General features: G+C 42.1%; 1 protein-coding gene and 1 long non-coding RNA gene across 9 annotated transcripts in view; one reads left to right on the forward strand and one right to left on the reverse strand.

The window, feature by feature from the left end:
* The window catches only part of TMEM232 (transmembrane protein 232), a 66,138-nt gene that overhangs the window by 16,207 nt on the left and 32,897 nt on the right, over positions 1-17,034 (forward strand). The window contains exon 3 of one of the 2 annotated variants that reach the window (XM_019484320.2): positions 10,073-10,211. The exons of the other annotated variant lie outside the window; for it this stretch is intronic. Within the exon in view, the coding sequence (XP_019339865.2) occupies positions 10,093-10,211 (119 nt within the window). The 5' untranslated portion in view covers positions 10,073-10,092. The remainder of the gene's footprint in view (positions 1-10,072; positions 10,212-17,034) is intronic. 2 annotated transcript variants of the gene reach the window in all.
* The window catches only part of LOC109282409 (uncharacterized), a 51,147-nt gene continuing 34,389 nt past the window's right edge, over positions 277-17,034 (reverse strand). For 6 of the 7 annotated variants that reach the window (XR_009461061.1, XR_009461062.1, XR_002089382.2 and 3 more), the window contains 3 exons: positions 7,595-7,657; positions 6,675-6,830; positions 277-3,855 (listed from right to left, as the gene is read on the reverse strand). This is a non-coding gene — a long non-coding RNA (uncharacterized LOC109282409). The remainder of the gene's footprint in view (positions 3,856-6,674; positions 6,831-7,594; positions 7,658-17,034) is intronic. The other variant, XR_009461065.1, reaches the window with a different exon arrangement.

Raw genomic sequence — 17,034 nt, forward strand, 5'->3', positions numbered from 1 at the left:
ACCTGTTCGGGCTGCTCAGTTAACTGCCAAATTTTGTTATCCGGCACCCCCCATTCCCCATGGGTGCTAGATAACAAAACTTTTACTGTATATGGACAGCAAGCATATGCAGAGTTGTTATCAATATGGCAGGATATCTCTGAAGACCAATATTTCAAAAAGAACATTGAACCTTCATGCTTTAGGACATTGGCCAACCTGTGTTGGAGGTTAGTAGGAACTTATCCATGAAGGGAAATTATCCTGTAACTGCCCGTTACAGATATTGAGCTCAGATCCTGGTACAGATTTCCTTGTACCCTCCTACAAAGGGTATGGTAGTGTTCACTTTCAGGGCTGAGACACTGGACTAAGGGAAACACTGGTCTGAGCGTGCTGCTGTTATCCAAAACTTTCCCAAGACAATGGGATATCTACTACTAGCACATCCTAAAAAACAAAATAACTTAAAAAGCAGAGTGTCTGAAACTAGGGGAAGTCAAAGAGCTAAATCCACTGTGGAATTTGTTCTATTGTGCTGTGTCCAATTCTTTGATTCTATCATGATGGGTGCTATATAGAGAAACAGTTAAAATAGACACCATTACATTATTTCTCTGACCTTTGATGCATTCCTGTTAGGACTGTTGGACCCATTTTTCTCAGTGGATCTCAAGACAAGGGCCTCTGCTAGAATATTCTGCCAGAATCTTCAGAGTGTATTGGTCCCCATAAGAGCACCAGTGTCTTTATTTGAGTGGTTTTGAAAGTAGGATATTCAAGGGAGCTTGTCAGGAGCACAGTCTTCATAGAGAAGTCCCTAGTTGAAGTTCCTATCACTGAGAGGGTTGGGGGGGAAGCAAATTAAGGTTATATACCATAAAAATGTAATAAGGCACCTGTGCTATTGATAAGTAATGCCATAAACTGCCCAATCTAAAGGGGCTTTCCATTTTCAGCTCAATATTTTTGGAAAAAAATAGTTTTAAAATTTCCTCTCTCTTACCTGCAGCTATGCCATCATGCTAATAACTCAAGATGCAAACCCTGCTTACATACCCAGAGCATAGAAATTAAGTTACTATTATTGAACAAAAACCTTTCTAAGAGCTTGGTTTCTCAGCTGCAACAAGCACTTAATTATTGATATTGAATGTGACTGAACACCATAAACATATTTCTCTGTGGGATTTTAATTACAGCCTTCAGGAGAGCACAAAAATACTGACAAAATAAATGCTTTTTCCTATAACCTGGTGAGAGGGATTCAAGTTAAAATAGCATTCAAAACCAATTTGACCCACAAACACATACGTTTCATTCTGCTATAGGGCCATTTGTCTATGTGGCTCTCCATCACATTCACTGGGACTGTTTCCATCTCTTTCTTTCTTGAAGCTGATACAGAGCTCACAGATCAGCACAGTTGTGCTATGAGGAATCAGGGCTGTCCTTGGTGCAATAATGGAAAATATATTTTAAAAGTCACTACACATCTGTAGAGCATAAGGCTTCATGAGTGAGAATCAGCATATGTGTTTAGAAAGAATACACTTGGTAGTATAAACTTGACTTTTTTAGTAGGATGATGACAAAACTAGAGGAAAAGAAATAAGGGTGGCAGATTTGGATCTTAGTAATTTTTTTCTGCACTGCTTATTCCTCAAAATACTGTGTGTAGATCATCTGCAGCTAAGGAAGTCTTTAAAAATTACTTGGATTACTATAGTGCTTCCTATCCAAAGATCCAAAATGCTTAACGCTTGCTACTGAACTTACTTTCATAACCCCCTTGTGAGATAAGGTTGTTGGCTTCTAAGGAGAAACATGGTGCTTTATTTTTGGAGTGGAAAAACCCCACTGTCAAATGTCTGCAGTAAATAGGGTACATCATAATCATGAAAATGTCTTAGAAAAGCCTTGAGTCTAAACTAGCTTTTGTAGAGTATATGCCCAATCCAAAGTTCCTTGAAATGAGCTGGAATCTTTCTGTTCATTACGATACAGCTTGGATCATTTCCTAGGCTACCTAACCACTCTGAAAAATATCAGTGCTTCTGTGACTCTCAGCAGCTTACCATTTAAGGTAAAAGAGACAGTTCTGTACTGTTTATTGTGTCTTGTAATCAATTATATTTCTCATTGAATTTCTACTTAATATGTTTTTAATGCATAAATTACCAAAAGGACTGGTTGAAGAGTAGAAATAAATATTCATTGACTATATTTGATGCATTTTGCAGTAATATTTCACTAAAAAGATTTTCACCAAATACTATTTTATCAGCTTTAAATCAGGCTGGACATGGAAAAAGGGTATTAGGTGAATACTTCACAGGCGCATCAAGGTGAGAGTGCACGTGAGTTTCCTTGGGGATAAACAGCAGTAGCACATAGGGTGCTTGTACACGTGATGGAGGTTTAATTCAAATGGTGGGTTTTTAATTTGTGCTTTTTTAACTGTGACCCACTGTTTCAATTTAAGGGCTTCCATCACTGTGATGGAATGGTGATGGCCCACCGTCAGCTCACATGCTGTCCTTGCTGCCGCAGGTAGGCTCTGCCCAGGGAAAAAAGAAAAAAAGCAGCGAGGGGCCCAGTCCTTTTTTTTTTTTTTTTCTCTCACAGTGAGCTGCTGGCAGGCCCTGAGCTGCAGGGGCCCCTGGTGCTCCCATCCAAGGGGATGGCATCCCCCAGGCAGAACCCAGCCGCTAGCACCCCAGGCAGCCATGGGTGGGGGGGGGCACTGCCATGGAGGGAAGCATCAGGCCCTCCTGGCAGCTCAGGGGCTATATGGCCCAGTGGTAGCTTGCATGGGCAGGCTCTGCTGGGATAAACAAAAAGTGGTGAGGGGCCTGCCTCTTGTGGCCAGGGGAAAAGCTGCTGGTGGCCCCTGAACTGTGAGGAGCCCTGGAACTTTCCTCCATGGTGGCAGGGTCACCCAGGTGGCACTCACCTGCTAGCAGCCCTCCTGGGTGGCCCCGGGGGTGCTGCCCCTGTAGAGGGAAGGTCTGAGGTCCCCTGCAGCTCAGGGGCTGATGGCAGCTTGCCCCCTGGCCATGGGAGGGGTGGGCAGGCTCTGTGAGGGAAAAGAAATAGGATTGGGCTCACTGCTTTTTTTCCCACAACGGCAGAGCCTGCCCATGCGAACTGCCATTGTGTTATGCAGCCCATGGGCTGTAGGGGAGCCCGGTGCTTCCCTCCATGGTGATGTCACACCTTGGGGCTACCCGGGCAGGGTGCTAGCTGGGCAGGTGTTGTCCCGGCTCTCATATAGCACCCAGCCTGATCCAACAGTGCACGGGGTGCTCAGGGAAACTTGGACTTGGCGGGCTTCCAGCACCCCATGCACTGTCTCCACTGCCTTCCCACCATCTGGAAGCACCCAGGAATGGGTTGGCTTGCCCCTGGGGCAGTGCAGGAAGGTGGTAGTAGGGCGGTTGGGTGTGCTGGTGGCCAGAGAAGGCTGCAGGGATGGTGCACAGGGCACTGGAAGCCTGGCAAGCCTGAGAGGCTTTGAGGCACTGCAAACTGCACGTTCCCACTCATGAGGATGTGCCTTTTTGATGAATACTGATAAGACCCAGTTAAATACAATATTTGTTAAGTACCATTTTACCTGCTTACTAAATCTCTTTTACTACTTTTTTAATTAAAAAGACCTTATTTTCTGGCTTCATTCTGTTGTTTCTTTTTTCTTTCTGATAATAGATCACGTTGAGTCTTCAGGGCCTGTTTCTTGCTTCTTTCTTCCTATATCCCATATTCCTTTGTATCGCTTTCTCTTTCAATACAGTAAGATCTCTACTTCTTCCCTCATATTTTCTGTCTCTTCTGCAATTTCCCCCAGTATTCCTGATGGTGGGAGACAGGATTCTAGAATGCAGATAGACAATACTTATGATGTACCGCTGAGGTAGATAGATAATACAGATGTCCAGTAGGGGTGTGCAGAACGGGCCATATTCGATTCGGATTTGGCTCAAATTGGGGACAGTAATTTGATTAGTTGATTCGGATCACTGTCCCCAATTTGATCTGGCCAAATCTGAATCTGAAGATTCAATGCTGATTCGGAGAATCTATGATTCAGCCATAGACACAGGTTTAAATATTTTTTGTACATACCTCAGGATATCAGGCACGGCTCATGAACGCTGCAATGCTGGGGCAGAGCATCCTACAGGACCATGGGGGGCCCCCACAGTGCGCTTGGCAGCAGACCCGGAAGTGGACCAGAAGCACTTCCAGTCCACTTCCAGGTCCGCTGTGGAGCGTGCAGGGGGGCCCCCCTGCACTCCCCCCGGCTTGGCAATCAGCCACGGGGGGGACCCTGAATGCCTCCCCAAACCCAGGAGGCATCAGTCACTGATCTGATCTGGGAGGTGCGGCCGGGGGGGGGCTGTGTGCTCCACAGTGGACCTGGACGTGGACCAGAAGTGCTTCTGGTTAACTTATGGTTCTGCTGCCGAGCACGCTGGGGACCACCCCACGCTCCTGTGGGATGCTTCATACACCCCAGCATTGCAGCATTGATGAGCTTCCTGGTACCTTGAGGTATGTAGAAAAAACATTTAAAACTGTGTCTGTGTCCGAATCTCCAAATCTTTCTGAATCTGAATCAATTCAGAGGGTTCCAATTCGATTTGGAGAGACTAAAGGGTCTCCTGATTCAATTCAGATTTGGGGATTTGGCCACCGAATCGGGCTGAATCTCCGCTGAATCGAATCAGGGACTGAAGCTTTGTACAGCCCTAATGCCCACTACCTGCTAGATAGCTCTTATTAGATTTCCTAAATGCAGTTCATCAATCCACAGATTCCTTATAATTGGACACAGCACAGATCCAGGCATATTATTTGGCTCTTCATTCCAGAACATTCCTGAAAGTGTAGCTTGCCTCCACTATTTTTCTACATTTATTTACCAATCAAAAGTTAGTTAGCCATGTAAGTCTGAAATCACGCAGAAGGTAGGGCAGGATGGTACCTTAGGGCTAACTGGTTCAGAGAAGCATAAGCCTTTGTGGGCAGTAGCCTATTTCATCAGATTTGTCTTTACTACCTGACAAAGTTGGCTTCTCCCATGAAAGCTTATGTAGTTCTGAACCAGTTAGTCTTGAAGGTGCTCTTCCTTCTTTCCCAGCTCTTCCTTCTTTCTGCCTTACCAGCTAGGTAGCAAGGAGACGTTAGCACAATACAATTCATGTTGCAGCTACTAAATAAAATAGAGGCAAGCTCTGGAATGCTGTGGTGACTTTTAAGTTTTTGTTTTTATAACTTAGTTTAAGTTTTGCAATGCCTAGTTATTTTATTGAAGACCTTTGAAGAGTTCAAATCCTCTATAATTGCTAGGAATGATTTATTATACTGGTTGTTTTTGTTTCATCTCTCCTTCTCTAAAATTTTGATGTTAGTATGTCTTGCACTGACAGCATTTTAAAACTGTAATGAGTTGCCTTGACATTGTTTACCATCATAATTTGCCATAATAAGTGGTCTCTATAGATTTGAATTGACAACTTCTCCTTTCTTGGCATTGTAATGCAGTATCAGACAAGTGCTTTAAGAATATTTTATGATATTAAGGCTTCTAAGTCCTTTGAGGAACAAAAGGAATGAAAAATGGAAAAAACTGAAAAATCTTAACCACCATCAAAAATGGTTTAAATGCCAAAAGGCCCATGTTAAATGTCAATTAGTGTTATTTTTTAAAAAAATGTATAGCTTAACAAAGAAGACGTTTAAACCTTGGTCAAATGATTTCTTTATTCTGGAAAAGCATAACCTTTCCAGGAAAAATCTGCATTCTAGTTGAAATCTTCTGTGCAAGGTTCTGCTCAAGGCCATATAAAACTGCCTATAAATTATAATATGAAATAATAATATAAAATATGTATTTTTAATGGGAATATTGTCTATCCTTTTACATTCTCTGAATCTTTACAATGCCACTAAAGCAGCAGAGGCCATGTGTGCATCCTCAGGGAACTGCTGTGGTCAGGAAGTACCCTGTGGACATAAGGTATTGTGGCTGGCTTTTTGCCTCCATCCCCATATATGTGGTAATAAGAGGGACTATGCCAAGTTGAGTTCCTGAGGGACTGTTGCTGGCTGACAAATTTGATAAGTTCTGAGACTGTTTTAATATATGCCTAGGACTATGGCTACAGGCAGCCTGGACCAGCTGCGTACATCCTACTACAGCTCCCATTCTGTTCTGTTGAACACAGCAAAAAATGGAGAGCAGCACAAACTGTGGTGTTAAAAGTCAACAGGCCCTTGCAGCAGGGTCAGGACATTTGTAGTTGAATGTAAACTCAATAAGGCTCTCAGGTAAAGTTGGGAAAATCGACTCTAGGGAGTTACACTTTTTAATTGTTTTTTTTTTTTTCTGGGGTAAGCACAAGAAAAAGCTAATACAGTCTCTGACCATAGAATCTTATGTCTTTCTGTAGCTGCAGTGGCTGTATATGCTAAAAGAAACAATGAGCCCCTTTCACCCATCTATTAGATCAGTCTATGTAACTGTGCTATACAGAGCAGTCTCTGTATCACTGAAGTTTTGCATCCTATCTTCTAACTAGGCAGTCCCAAAGTAGTTTAGTGGCTCTGGAAGGCTCCAAGTCTAACTAAACTTAGCTATACATATTATCTCCTGTGCATGTAGGAAGTCTTAAGTTTTCCTAAATTACCTTCAACTCAGAGATGCACAGGATTCGATCTGGAATCTTTGCTGAGATTTAGCTCCCAAATCCCCATGTCTTTACTTTGAGAGGACCTCTTCAGAGGCTGATGCACTGTGTCCATTACACAGTAAAAAGTCTCTGGTTCATTACAATTCTCAAAACCTATAGAGAAAAATTTGAACAGTGTTAGTGGCTCCTTCAGTTCCGCTTTAATGCTTTATGCTGAAATGCAGGAGGCTGCTTTACAAAACCCTGTTTTGTGTTAAAACCTGATTAGGTCCATCTTGCTTATAAACGTATATGCTAGTCTATGCCCTTATGAGAGTATCAGTCAGCTTCTTGGTTCTGAGGCTTCAGGGGCATTTCTTATGAAACTTGGCCCCAGGTACTAGGTTGAGTCATGATCTTAATTAAAGCTAACTTCAAGATCACAGTGAAAAATTATCTGAGTCTTGAAATGTGAGTACTGGAATTTTTCTGTCTGGCTAGAGCTAGAGGCAGCCTTTAAATTAATCTCACATTATCAGTGATGATGGAAGCTGTGGCATTAGAAAGACGCCATAATTTTTCCTCCTTTTATTTTGGCTACCAATAAGTTTTGAGTTATAAATTCTCCAAAAAGTTCTCTTTTCACTTTTATTTCTAGTTTTGCTGGAGGAACTTTCATTTCTTGAAACTTAATATGGTGTTAAAAATTTATGCAAGTTTGATTATGGCTAGGTATAAACATTTCTCATAATAATATTCTAATTTGATATACAAGGCTGTTTCATATATCAAATTACTTTTAATTTTTTATTTATTAGTTTAAACCATTATTACACATTGTAAACAGAATGACAATAACAATCAAAAAGACTATGTAAAGTTCACAGAGTTAACAGCTGTGCTGTAAAAAACACTCAGCCAGTTTTCGTCATGCTTACCACTATAACAAGATGTCATCCATCAAGTAAGTAGTTTCCATCAAAGCTTAAATAGTTTCCTTGCTAAATAAAGCAGATAGAAATATCCAGTTTATCATTTTAGTACAGTCTCAGCAAAATTTTTGTCATAAGTGAATGGATTAAAATGAATGAAAGATCAGTGAGATAGCATCCTCCCAACCCCTCATTTCTGATTTTTATTTTGGTAAATTATTCCAGTCCAGATTTTGTATAAACTGTAAACATATTCTGTAGTTTAGAATTTTATATATTAAATATTTTGTGCTGGTTATGAACTGTTATTAAACCTGGCTGTTCTAAATAATGCTAAGAAGAACTGGCTAGCAGTCTTCTCCTTACCAATTTAGTTAAAATCTATATTTTTTCTAGTTTTCTTGGAATTTAAAAGGAAAGGGGGTTGATAAAGGTGGGTAAACCTATTATTTTAAAACTTGTAAAGACATAAGAAATTCATTGTTAAATTTGTGACTAGGCCACAATTGGTTCTTTATTATTGAGAATAACTTTATCTCTCTCATTAGTGGGTAAAACTTTATAACAGGAGTTTGATTCAGTAAAAAGATTCCTTTCAAAGCCCTGCACTGTGCAGGAGTCATTTTTGCAGAATCAGGTTCAAATAATTTGCAGTGTTTTAGATATGGGAAAGATAGAACCAAGGGATCTAGTTTTAGTTTCATTTTTAATGTTCTATCTTATCTAGGCTCAGTACTTATCCTTGGATATAAAAAACAATAGCAGTTTGGTAGGGCTAGGACAGAAGGCATCTTTATCAGTATCTATCAGAAATAAATTCATCCATTACAGAAGCTGTAATCCAATATGTATTTTTGTTCTATGCCAGTGATTCTCAATCTGGGTGCTGGAGCACTCTAGGTTGCCATGAGATCTTTTGAACAGTGATGCTGAGAGAAGCTTAGGCTCAGACTTGTCCCTGACTCCATTGTCTAGCCCCTCTGCAACAAGATTAACACTGTAATAAATTTAGTTTTCGAAATGCGGTGCCACTCAGTTCACAAAAGTTATGTAGGGATGCCTTGAGCCTGAAGAGGTTGAGAACCACTGCTCTATGCATAGAACTAGATTTCAGTATAAGTAGAGTTGTCTATATTAAACTTTTGCAGGTTTTATTTTGATTTTATGTTTAATGTATAGCATAGTAATTTGCATCTATTTTATGTGGCACATTCAAGGAGTTGAAAGTCATTAGAGTCATTAACTGAGCTGGTAAACTCTCTTCTTGGACCCACTACTTTCTTACCTCTTAAATATTCAACTATTGTTATTCCTTTTTACAGGGCGCGTCTATACATGCTCATTTACTAGGGCCTTGTGAAGCTTCAGGTGCTGATTCGATTCCGAGAAGATGCGAGCACTCTAGGGTGCCATGAGATCTTTTGAAGGGTGATGCTGAGAGAAGGGTGACTCCAACAATGACTGCCCCACCCGGCCCCAGCTTCCAGTTCTTTAAAAAATAAAATAAAATCCCCGCACTCACTGGCTGCTGCAGTGGCCATCAGGGCTTCTGGGGGCTCATAGTAGAGCCCCCCCCATGCAGCATGGGGCAGTGGGGGGACAGCAGGGATCTCCCCCTCCCACCTGGCAGCAGCCGGTGAATGTGGGGCTTTAAAAAAAAATATTTTTTTTAAAGAACCAGGATGCTGGGGCTGGGTGGGGCAGCCATTGGCGGGGCTGGGAGAGTGGGCAGGAGATGAGGTCTGTTTGATTTGGAGATTCAGCTGATTCAGCAGCGGCCGAATCTCCGAATCATCAGATTCGGTCAAATCAATTCGGGACAGTGATCCAAATCACCAAATTGAATCACTGTTTCCCAAATTGTCTGAATCCGAATCCAAAGCGAATACTAGCCACTTCACGCAGGTCTATCATTTACTGTGCAGTAACCAAAATTACTGCACAATATGGGCACGCATCTACACATGCACACCCATACTGCACAGTAAATATGATGACTTGTGCTGACTTGAGTATAAATTTGATACCTGCACTATGCCTGATTTATGCCTGATTAGCTACTGCTCAGTAATGCATGTGTAAACATCTTATTGCACAGTAACACTGTGTGTATGGACTGACGGGACTAATTTTTGTCCCAAGTCAGACCACACACAGCAATAATGTGCTTTAATGCCTGCACATGTAGATGCTGGCCTATTCCCAGTTACTGCACAGTAAATTTAAGCTGGCATAAGTGCATGTGTAGACACCCACAGTGAAGTAAATTTGGGCAAATTGCTTCAGCTACGCTTTGTAAGTTGAACATTCATTAAAGCTCTTATGAAATATAATGTTCAGCTTTTGTAAGAAGCAACATAGTAGCATATATGCATTTTCAAATACGGATTATGTAGGACAGTTCTTTTCATCAGTGAAGATACATTTAGAAATCACAGTTCAGTGGTTTGTAATATATTCTGTATTTGTTTGGTTTAATTTTAGATTTATTATAGCATGTGAATATGCCACTTATTAAAGTGCCAGTGGTACAGAAGTTTGGAATACAGGCCAGTGCGCAACAGGATGAACTACTAAAGAGATTTTTGAAAAAAACATTGCTGAGTTGCAATGCAAAATCTAAGTAAGTACAATTTAAATTGACTATAAGATCACTCTGTTACATACAGTAGATGTAACATAAGTTACATAAGTTTGTAAGTTTCATTTTCTCTATGATTAACTTCCTGTAGAGAGTTCCTGAGTTAAGTAATACATTGCTATCTGCATAGTCACTCAATTCTGGAAGTCAGTATGACTTTAAAAATATGTAAGTCGCATTCATTAATAGCAGCAAAGTGTTGGCAACCTTCGAGCAGTGGCAGGCTGAATTAAAGCAGTTGGTCTTATGCAAGCTGCCATCTGTAACCCAGTCCCCACCACTGCATACCATCCCATGCCGTAGATTTCCCGTACCACTGAATACTACCAACTCACTTCTGACCCGCTCATAGCTGGTGTGCTTCTTCTGCTACCGAAAGTCACCTAATCACCCAGATGCCAAACTGCTGCCACTGTCTTTGCTCCGTGGGGTGGTTGCATTCCCTTTGTGGGCCAGATCTGGCCTGTGGGCTGTAGGTTACTGACCCCTACTACACATACATTTCAGGGAAGCTTCTTTCGGCCACCTCTTCCTCTCCCAAGTATTTGGAGATTTTTTGAATGATTGATTATAAGATCTAGAACTGACCTACTGAATGCAATATTAGCCCCTAATTTTCACATAACTTAGGTATCTAAAGCAGAACCAGTATACTTTATCATTTAGTTGAAGACACAAAATCTGATTTTCATGAGTATATTTGCAGTGCAAATGGCTGACTTCTACAAGAAACACTCCCATTAGACTATTGTGTAGGGGCCAGAGACCCAGCAAAGATCAATCACTGAAGCTCAAATGAAATTTGGTCTCAAGGATGCAGTTTGGTAACTTGAAGTGGCTTGAAATCACTTAAAACCAGATCCTTAGCTAATGTAAATGAGCATAGCTACCTTCAAAATTCTCCAAGGTCTTACTAGACTCAGAAAATAGTAGGCCTGCAATCCCTATAGGCTCTTGTTTAAGACATATTTTTTTTCCTTCTGCTGGAAACAGTCTTAGCACAATGCATAACATTTTGAAAAATACTGGGCTTGATCAAACAACCAGATTATTCTTTTCCATCTCAATTCATACTATTTGATTCACAGTTTTTCTTTTTTCCAATGAAATTGAGTTTTCAGAAGTGTAGGGTCTCAGATGAAATATGTAAATTTAGTTTGCAGCCTAAAAGTTAACCATTTAAATGGAATATGATCATAAATAAGAGGTCTACAATAAAATACATAATTAAACTAGAAGATATATTCACCCCTTGAAAATCTTTATTTCTGTCAGATTAATTGGTCTGTTGTTTGTTCTTTTGGTCAACACATGCAAAACTTATGACGTACTGAATGATTGACAGTGACTCAAACCTTTACACAAATTTCTTGGTTGTCTTATAAAACTGATTCTTGGAAAAAGTAAAAACTGTACATTGATTGCAAGGATCTCCTTAGTGATACAGGATCAACAATGAAAAAAATCATAACTTCTTTGCCTGGGAACAAACTGACCAGCAGGCTGAGGCTACCTTCTTTTGTCTATTTAGTGCTAGTTTGACAACTTATTCTGCCCATTAACTCAGGAATAGAATAAGCAATATTCCTTCAGATAAGTGCAGCATTGGTGGTACAGTAGTACCAAATTTTACTTTTTATCTGGATCTGTGTGCAAAGGATTTGATATGGACAGAGCCTCTCAGGAAAAGTACCATATTTACTTGAATACAAGATGAGGTCTTTTCCCCCAATCAGCACGGGGAAGGGAAAACCCTCATCTTATATTCACATACAAGGAAACCTCATTCTATACAGTGGGCACATCTACATGAGATGCTTAATACGCAGTAGCCTAATAACACTGTGCAGTAGCATGCCACGCAAAAACCGTGCTAATACACTACTACACAGTAATATTAAGCTACTGCCCCATCCTTCATTCAATTTGTCCTTGTATAGGGTTGGCCTCCTAAGCCTTTCCCTTTTGGTTTTCTAAAAGAACACCATTAGTTCCTGTTGAATCCTACATGCGGTGATCCACAATGGAGGGAACATCATACCTAGATACAGTATGACTGGGAGTACTACTGCCTTAACTACATTTACCTATCCTGCTACTGACAGCTTGTGATCATACCAGCTCCTCAATTTTTGTTTTAGCTTCCCTTTCACTTTCTCCCAAGCCACTTCACCTGTCAGTTGTGCATTCACCTCTACTCCCAATATATTGATTTGGTCCACTGTGACTTGTAACCCCAGTTTTCCCATTCGTTCCATCTTCTCCACCGCTAGGTACTTGCTTTTTTGTATGTTTAGTACAAAGCTTCCCCACTCAAGCAATAGTAGACTATAATGGTTTATTAAAAGGGGATAAACACACAACCCTAAATGGAACCTTATATATTAGGTATTGTCTAAAACAGTCCCTCTCAGACACTGCCAAATAAATGCAAGGGAGCTACTACCAAGAACAGGGGGAGATGCACCAAGGGCTGCTGTCTAGGGACCCTACTGTCTATACCAGACCAAGTGACAAGTGCTAGGTAAGGAGGCCTGCACTGGAGTTTGCTGTTCCTCTGTCTCCTCCATTGGAGTCACTGCTACTAGGAATTACTGGGCCAGAGGTCATTACTATTCCACCACTGCTGCCAGGGGTCACAACTGCTCCACCACTAAGGATCCACTGTTCCTTGTCACAGATTTGTCACTCAGGATCACTGATCCTCTTCAGGTTCCTTATGCAACCCCGCTTCAGGTTCCTTATGCACTGATCCTTATGCACTGATCTTTTAAACCCTGACCTGCCCAATAGCAGGCTCAGGAGTTTCAGTGCTTTTAGAAGTAGTAGGTAACAGGTTTCCACATGAGCCCACTATAGAGAATTCTGCACAAAAAGCACTTTCCTTTTGAAGAATTGATGGCCAACTGAAATGCCATCCTGTCAGGAATCTCTCCTGTTCTTCATGCACAGTGTTTCCACTGTGTAATGGAGGACCACTTCACTGCAGACTTGTGCACAGATCACAGTGAGTGCAGACCTCGTGAGCAGTCACTCACACATTAAGGCATAGGTAACGTGTAAGTGCTGCCAGTGGGGTGGCACAACTCTGTGCTGCCGCTGCAAGTGGGGGGACACAACTCCGTACCTCTGCTGCCACTTGGTTTCAGCCAGGCAGCAGCCCTGCGCCTGTGTCCCACCATCAGTGCAGAAATCTGGGGGGAAATAAGCCCCTTCATGCTCCCCCAACATATCACCAATGTATTGAGCGTTAATGCTATTTCTTGTCTTCACAGCTCTGACTTGTCATTAGGGCTAGGGACAGAAGTTACATGTAAACTGGTTTAAGTGATCAGAAACTGCTTTAAACCTGTAATAGAACAGAAGTTCAGTGTACTTAAACCACTTTCAAAATGGCCAAAACTAGTCTAAAATAAACCTGAATGGATGTAGTATCAGATTAAACTGATTTAGATCAAACCTGTTTATGGAACCGGTCCCAGATCCCTTCCCAGTTCAAGTTAACTCACAGTCCCCCAGCATCCCAGGATGCTTTGTAGCCCTGGGCTGTGCTGTCTGCTCCAGCAGAGCAGGGTCTGCCCCACTCCTCTTCTCCCTAGTCAGAGCACTAGCACTCCTTTAACTGGTTGAGAGGGTGTGTGTGGGGGGGGGGAACCCTGCAGGAGGAGGGAGGTAGGGGAGGAGAGGGGTCTTGGCTCCACTCCCAGGAGACTGGATCCAGGAGTAGGTCTGGAGTTCCCCAGCCACCCCCACCCTCCCAACCTCAGTCTCTGGCTGGCTAACAGAGGTGGGGAGGGCAGGGGAAGCCTGCGCTTGAGTTTGGCTCCACCCCCCGAAGCTGAAACCCAGGACTGTAGCTGGAATCCCTCAGCCACACCCCCCTTCTCAGTCTGTGGCCCAGCTGGGAGATGGCAGGGAAAGCCTGCATTGGGACTTGGCTCTGCTCTCCAGAGCACTGAGTTGGGGGAAGGGGCATAATATTAGCAACTGTTGCAGTGCAGCCAAACTACCACTGTCAGCGCTTGCAGGGCAGCCACCGATGCTGCCCCATGCTGCGCCATTGCCCAAGGTGCGGATGTGCCAAGTTGTGCTTCTTAGCATTATAATCTTCCAACTGGCCTGCACACAGATTAAATCATACAAATCATTAGTAATATTTTGAACCTGACAGGTTTTGCTTCCGAGCTGCATACTGTTTTTTTACTATTGGTAGTGCTCTGTCACTAGATTCTAATGTCTATATTTATAAAACCTTCCTTTTTGCAACAGTCAGCTATTGGTTAAAAATAGCTACATTACTTTGTCATTAAATATTCATTAAAATGAGCTATGGCAGACTGCAAGAAGCATCTAATTAAGGAGTTCTGTTTCTATACATAAGGCTACAAATGGGCATTCTCCTTTCTTTTCAATAATGCATCATAGGCTGCAGTTAGCATCTATAAAATAATTGATAAGGCAAAAGTTATTTGAAAATACATTCTAGAAATAGGAAAGTAGATAGAGAAGATGATTTTGCTGTGGGACCTTCCTCTGACTTTGGGAAAAGTATAGCATCCTTTGATTTAATTTTTCCACAGCCTGAGGAAAGCTACAAAGCCATATCTAATTTTACAGTATTTTCCATGTCTGATATGTATTCTGTACTACAGAATCAGATGGAAAAAACATTTTTGCTGTTATTCATCTCCCAGCTAATACAAAATTGTAATGAAGGCTTGATCCAATGAAAAGACTCAATGGGCTTTAGATCAGGCTTGTATTTCTTATTTTCTTGCCAATGCACTGATCCAGCCTAAGGGTACCGACAGACATAATAACTGTACTGATATCAAATGATAGCTATGTAACCTGTTAAGCTGTGACTGTTACATTTACATTCTCCTATAGTGATTTAAGTGTAGCAAAACTGTTGCAACTTAGAATCTGCGGCTGCTTGTACACATGACAGGGGTTTAGTCCCCTAAATTGAAATGGTGGGTTTTTAATTGCAATGATTAAAAAGCCACCATTTCAATTTAGGGGGTTTCATTACCATTACAGTGAAGGGCCCGATCCTTTGTTTCCCCCCCTATGGAGCCTTCCCGCCTCTCCAACAGCTGGAGGGTGAGCTGCCAACGGGCTGAGCAGCCCCTGAGCTGTGGGGGACCTCAGTCCTCCCTGCCACAGCAGCTTCTCTTCATGGCAGTGGCTTCTCCTGGGGCTGTTCAGGCATGGTGTTAGCTGTGCAGGTGCTACCCCAGCTCACAGGAAGCACCTACTGGATCCAGTTCTTCCCCAAGTCCATGCTGGGACCAGCACCTGGTGGGCTTCCAGCATGCAGACTCAGGGAAGAGTTGGATCTGGCAGGTGCTGCCTGTGAGCTGGGGTAGCACCCAGCCCAATCCAACTGTTCCCTGACCTGAAGCTGGGGCAGCACCTGCCCACTAGCAGTCTGCCCGGGTGGCCCCGGGGGGTGCCACCGCAGCGGAAGAAAGGACTAGGGCCCTCAACAGCTCAGGGGCCATTCGGCCTACTGGCAGCTCACCCCCCAGCCATGGAAGACATGGGCAGGTTTTGTGGGGAAAAAAAAAAGATCAGGCCCCTCACTGCTTCTGCCTTCAACCTACCTCTCCCATGGTGAGGGGATGGCTGGGAGCAAGCTGTCAAAAGCTGCAACATTACAAATAGCTACCTTGCAAACTAAACAACATGCAGATGTGGGTTAGTTTGCAATGTAGCAAACTAAACCATCATTTAAATTGTAAAAAAACCTTGCACGTGTACAGTGTGACGCAGTTAAACTGCAAAACTGGCCAATATTTGTCACGTGTACAAGTGCCCATAAGAATAAAACTTTACCATTTTCCTTCAGTGTTAAACTTTAATAAATGATTTAGCCAACTTGTATTACTATTGGAGCAGGCAGATGTAACAGCTACAGGGTAACAGCAGATACATGCTTCAATGTACATTGGTTAAAAATGTAGCTATGTTTAATCAATAGCAGTGCCCCCTCCCCTTTTAAAGCAGCTAAAAGGGTATATTTGTCCATAGCCTCAGATTAGTTTCCAAGGGTGTGTCTACACTACAGTTCGAGGTATGGTGGTAACCATTCCAATCGGTCAAATCTGAGTACCAATAACAGTGAAGTTGTGGTGGCACACACTCCAGCCTGGGCTAGCTAACTGAGTGTGTACCCAGAATCAGCCTACTCTGAATCTCATGCTGCTCAGTCTTCATTGTTATAGGTACCTCAGCTAGCTAGCTCAGATTTGCCTACATGTGTACTGCAATTACATATAGTTGTAGTGTACACATACTTTAAATTATAAATAGACTCTTATATACCAGTGACCACCAGTAATAAGAAAACTGGGGAATCAGATAAAATCTATTGATCAAGCATTCCTTGTGAGACAAGGGTTGGGGGAAAAGGTGGACTTACCATTACTCATTCTCTGTACTTAGGATGTGGCTGGGACCAGCCTGGGATCTGCTGTAAGTTACTACAACATGAAGCATACACGTGCTTCTTTCTGGAAGATTTACATTTTAATTATTGCTTCATATACATCTCACCTCCTGCCATTGATTGATTAATTACTGCCTGCCTTAATTTATTGATGTTAGTCTTAGTTCACCACTTTGCTTGATTGCTAATGTCAAGTCCCTGTTTCTGAGCATACCTACTGATGATTATGAAGAACCACTGTACCGTGTACAAGCTCAGCCTAAATTTTGTGGTACACTGGTGCAGCAGACTGGAGCTTGTATGGCAAATCTCCCTTAAATTAAAAATGTAGGCTTTAATTGAATTAAACAC

This window comes from Alligator mississippiensis, chromosome 3, assembly GCF_030867095.1.
Source record: "Alligator mississippiensis isolate rAllMis1 chromosome 3, rAllMis1, whole genome shotgun sequence".
Classification (NCBI taxonomy): Eukaryota; Metazoa; Chordata; order Crocodylia; family Alligatoridae; genus Alligator; species Alligator mississippiensis.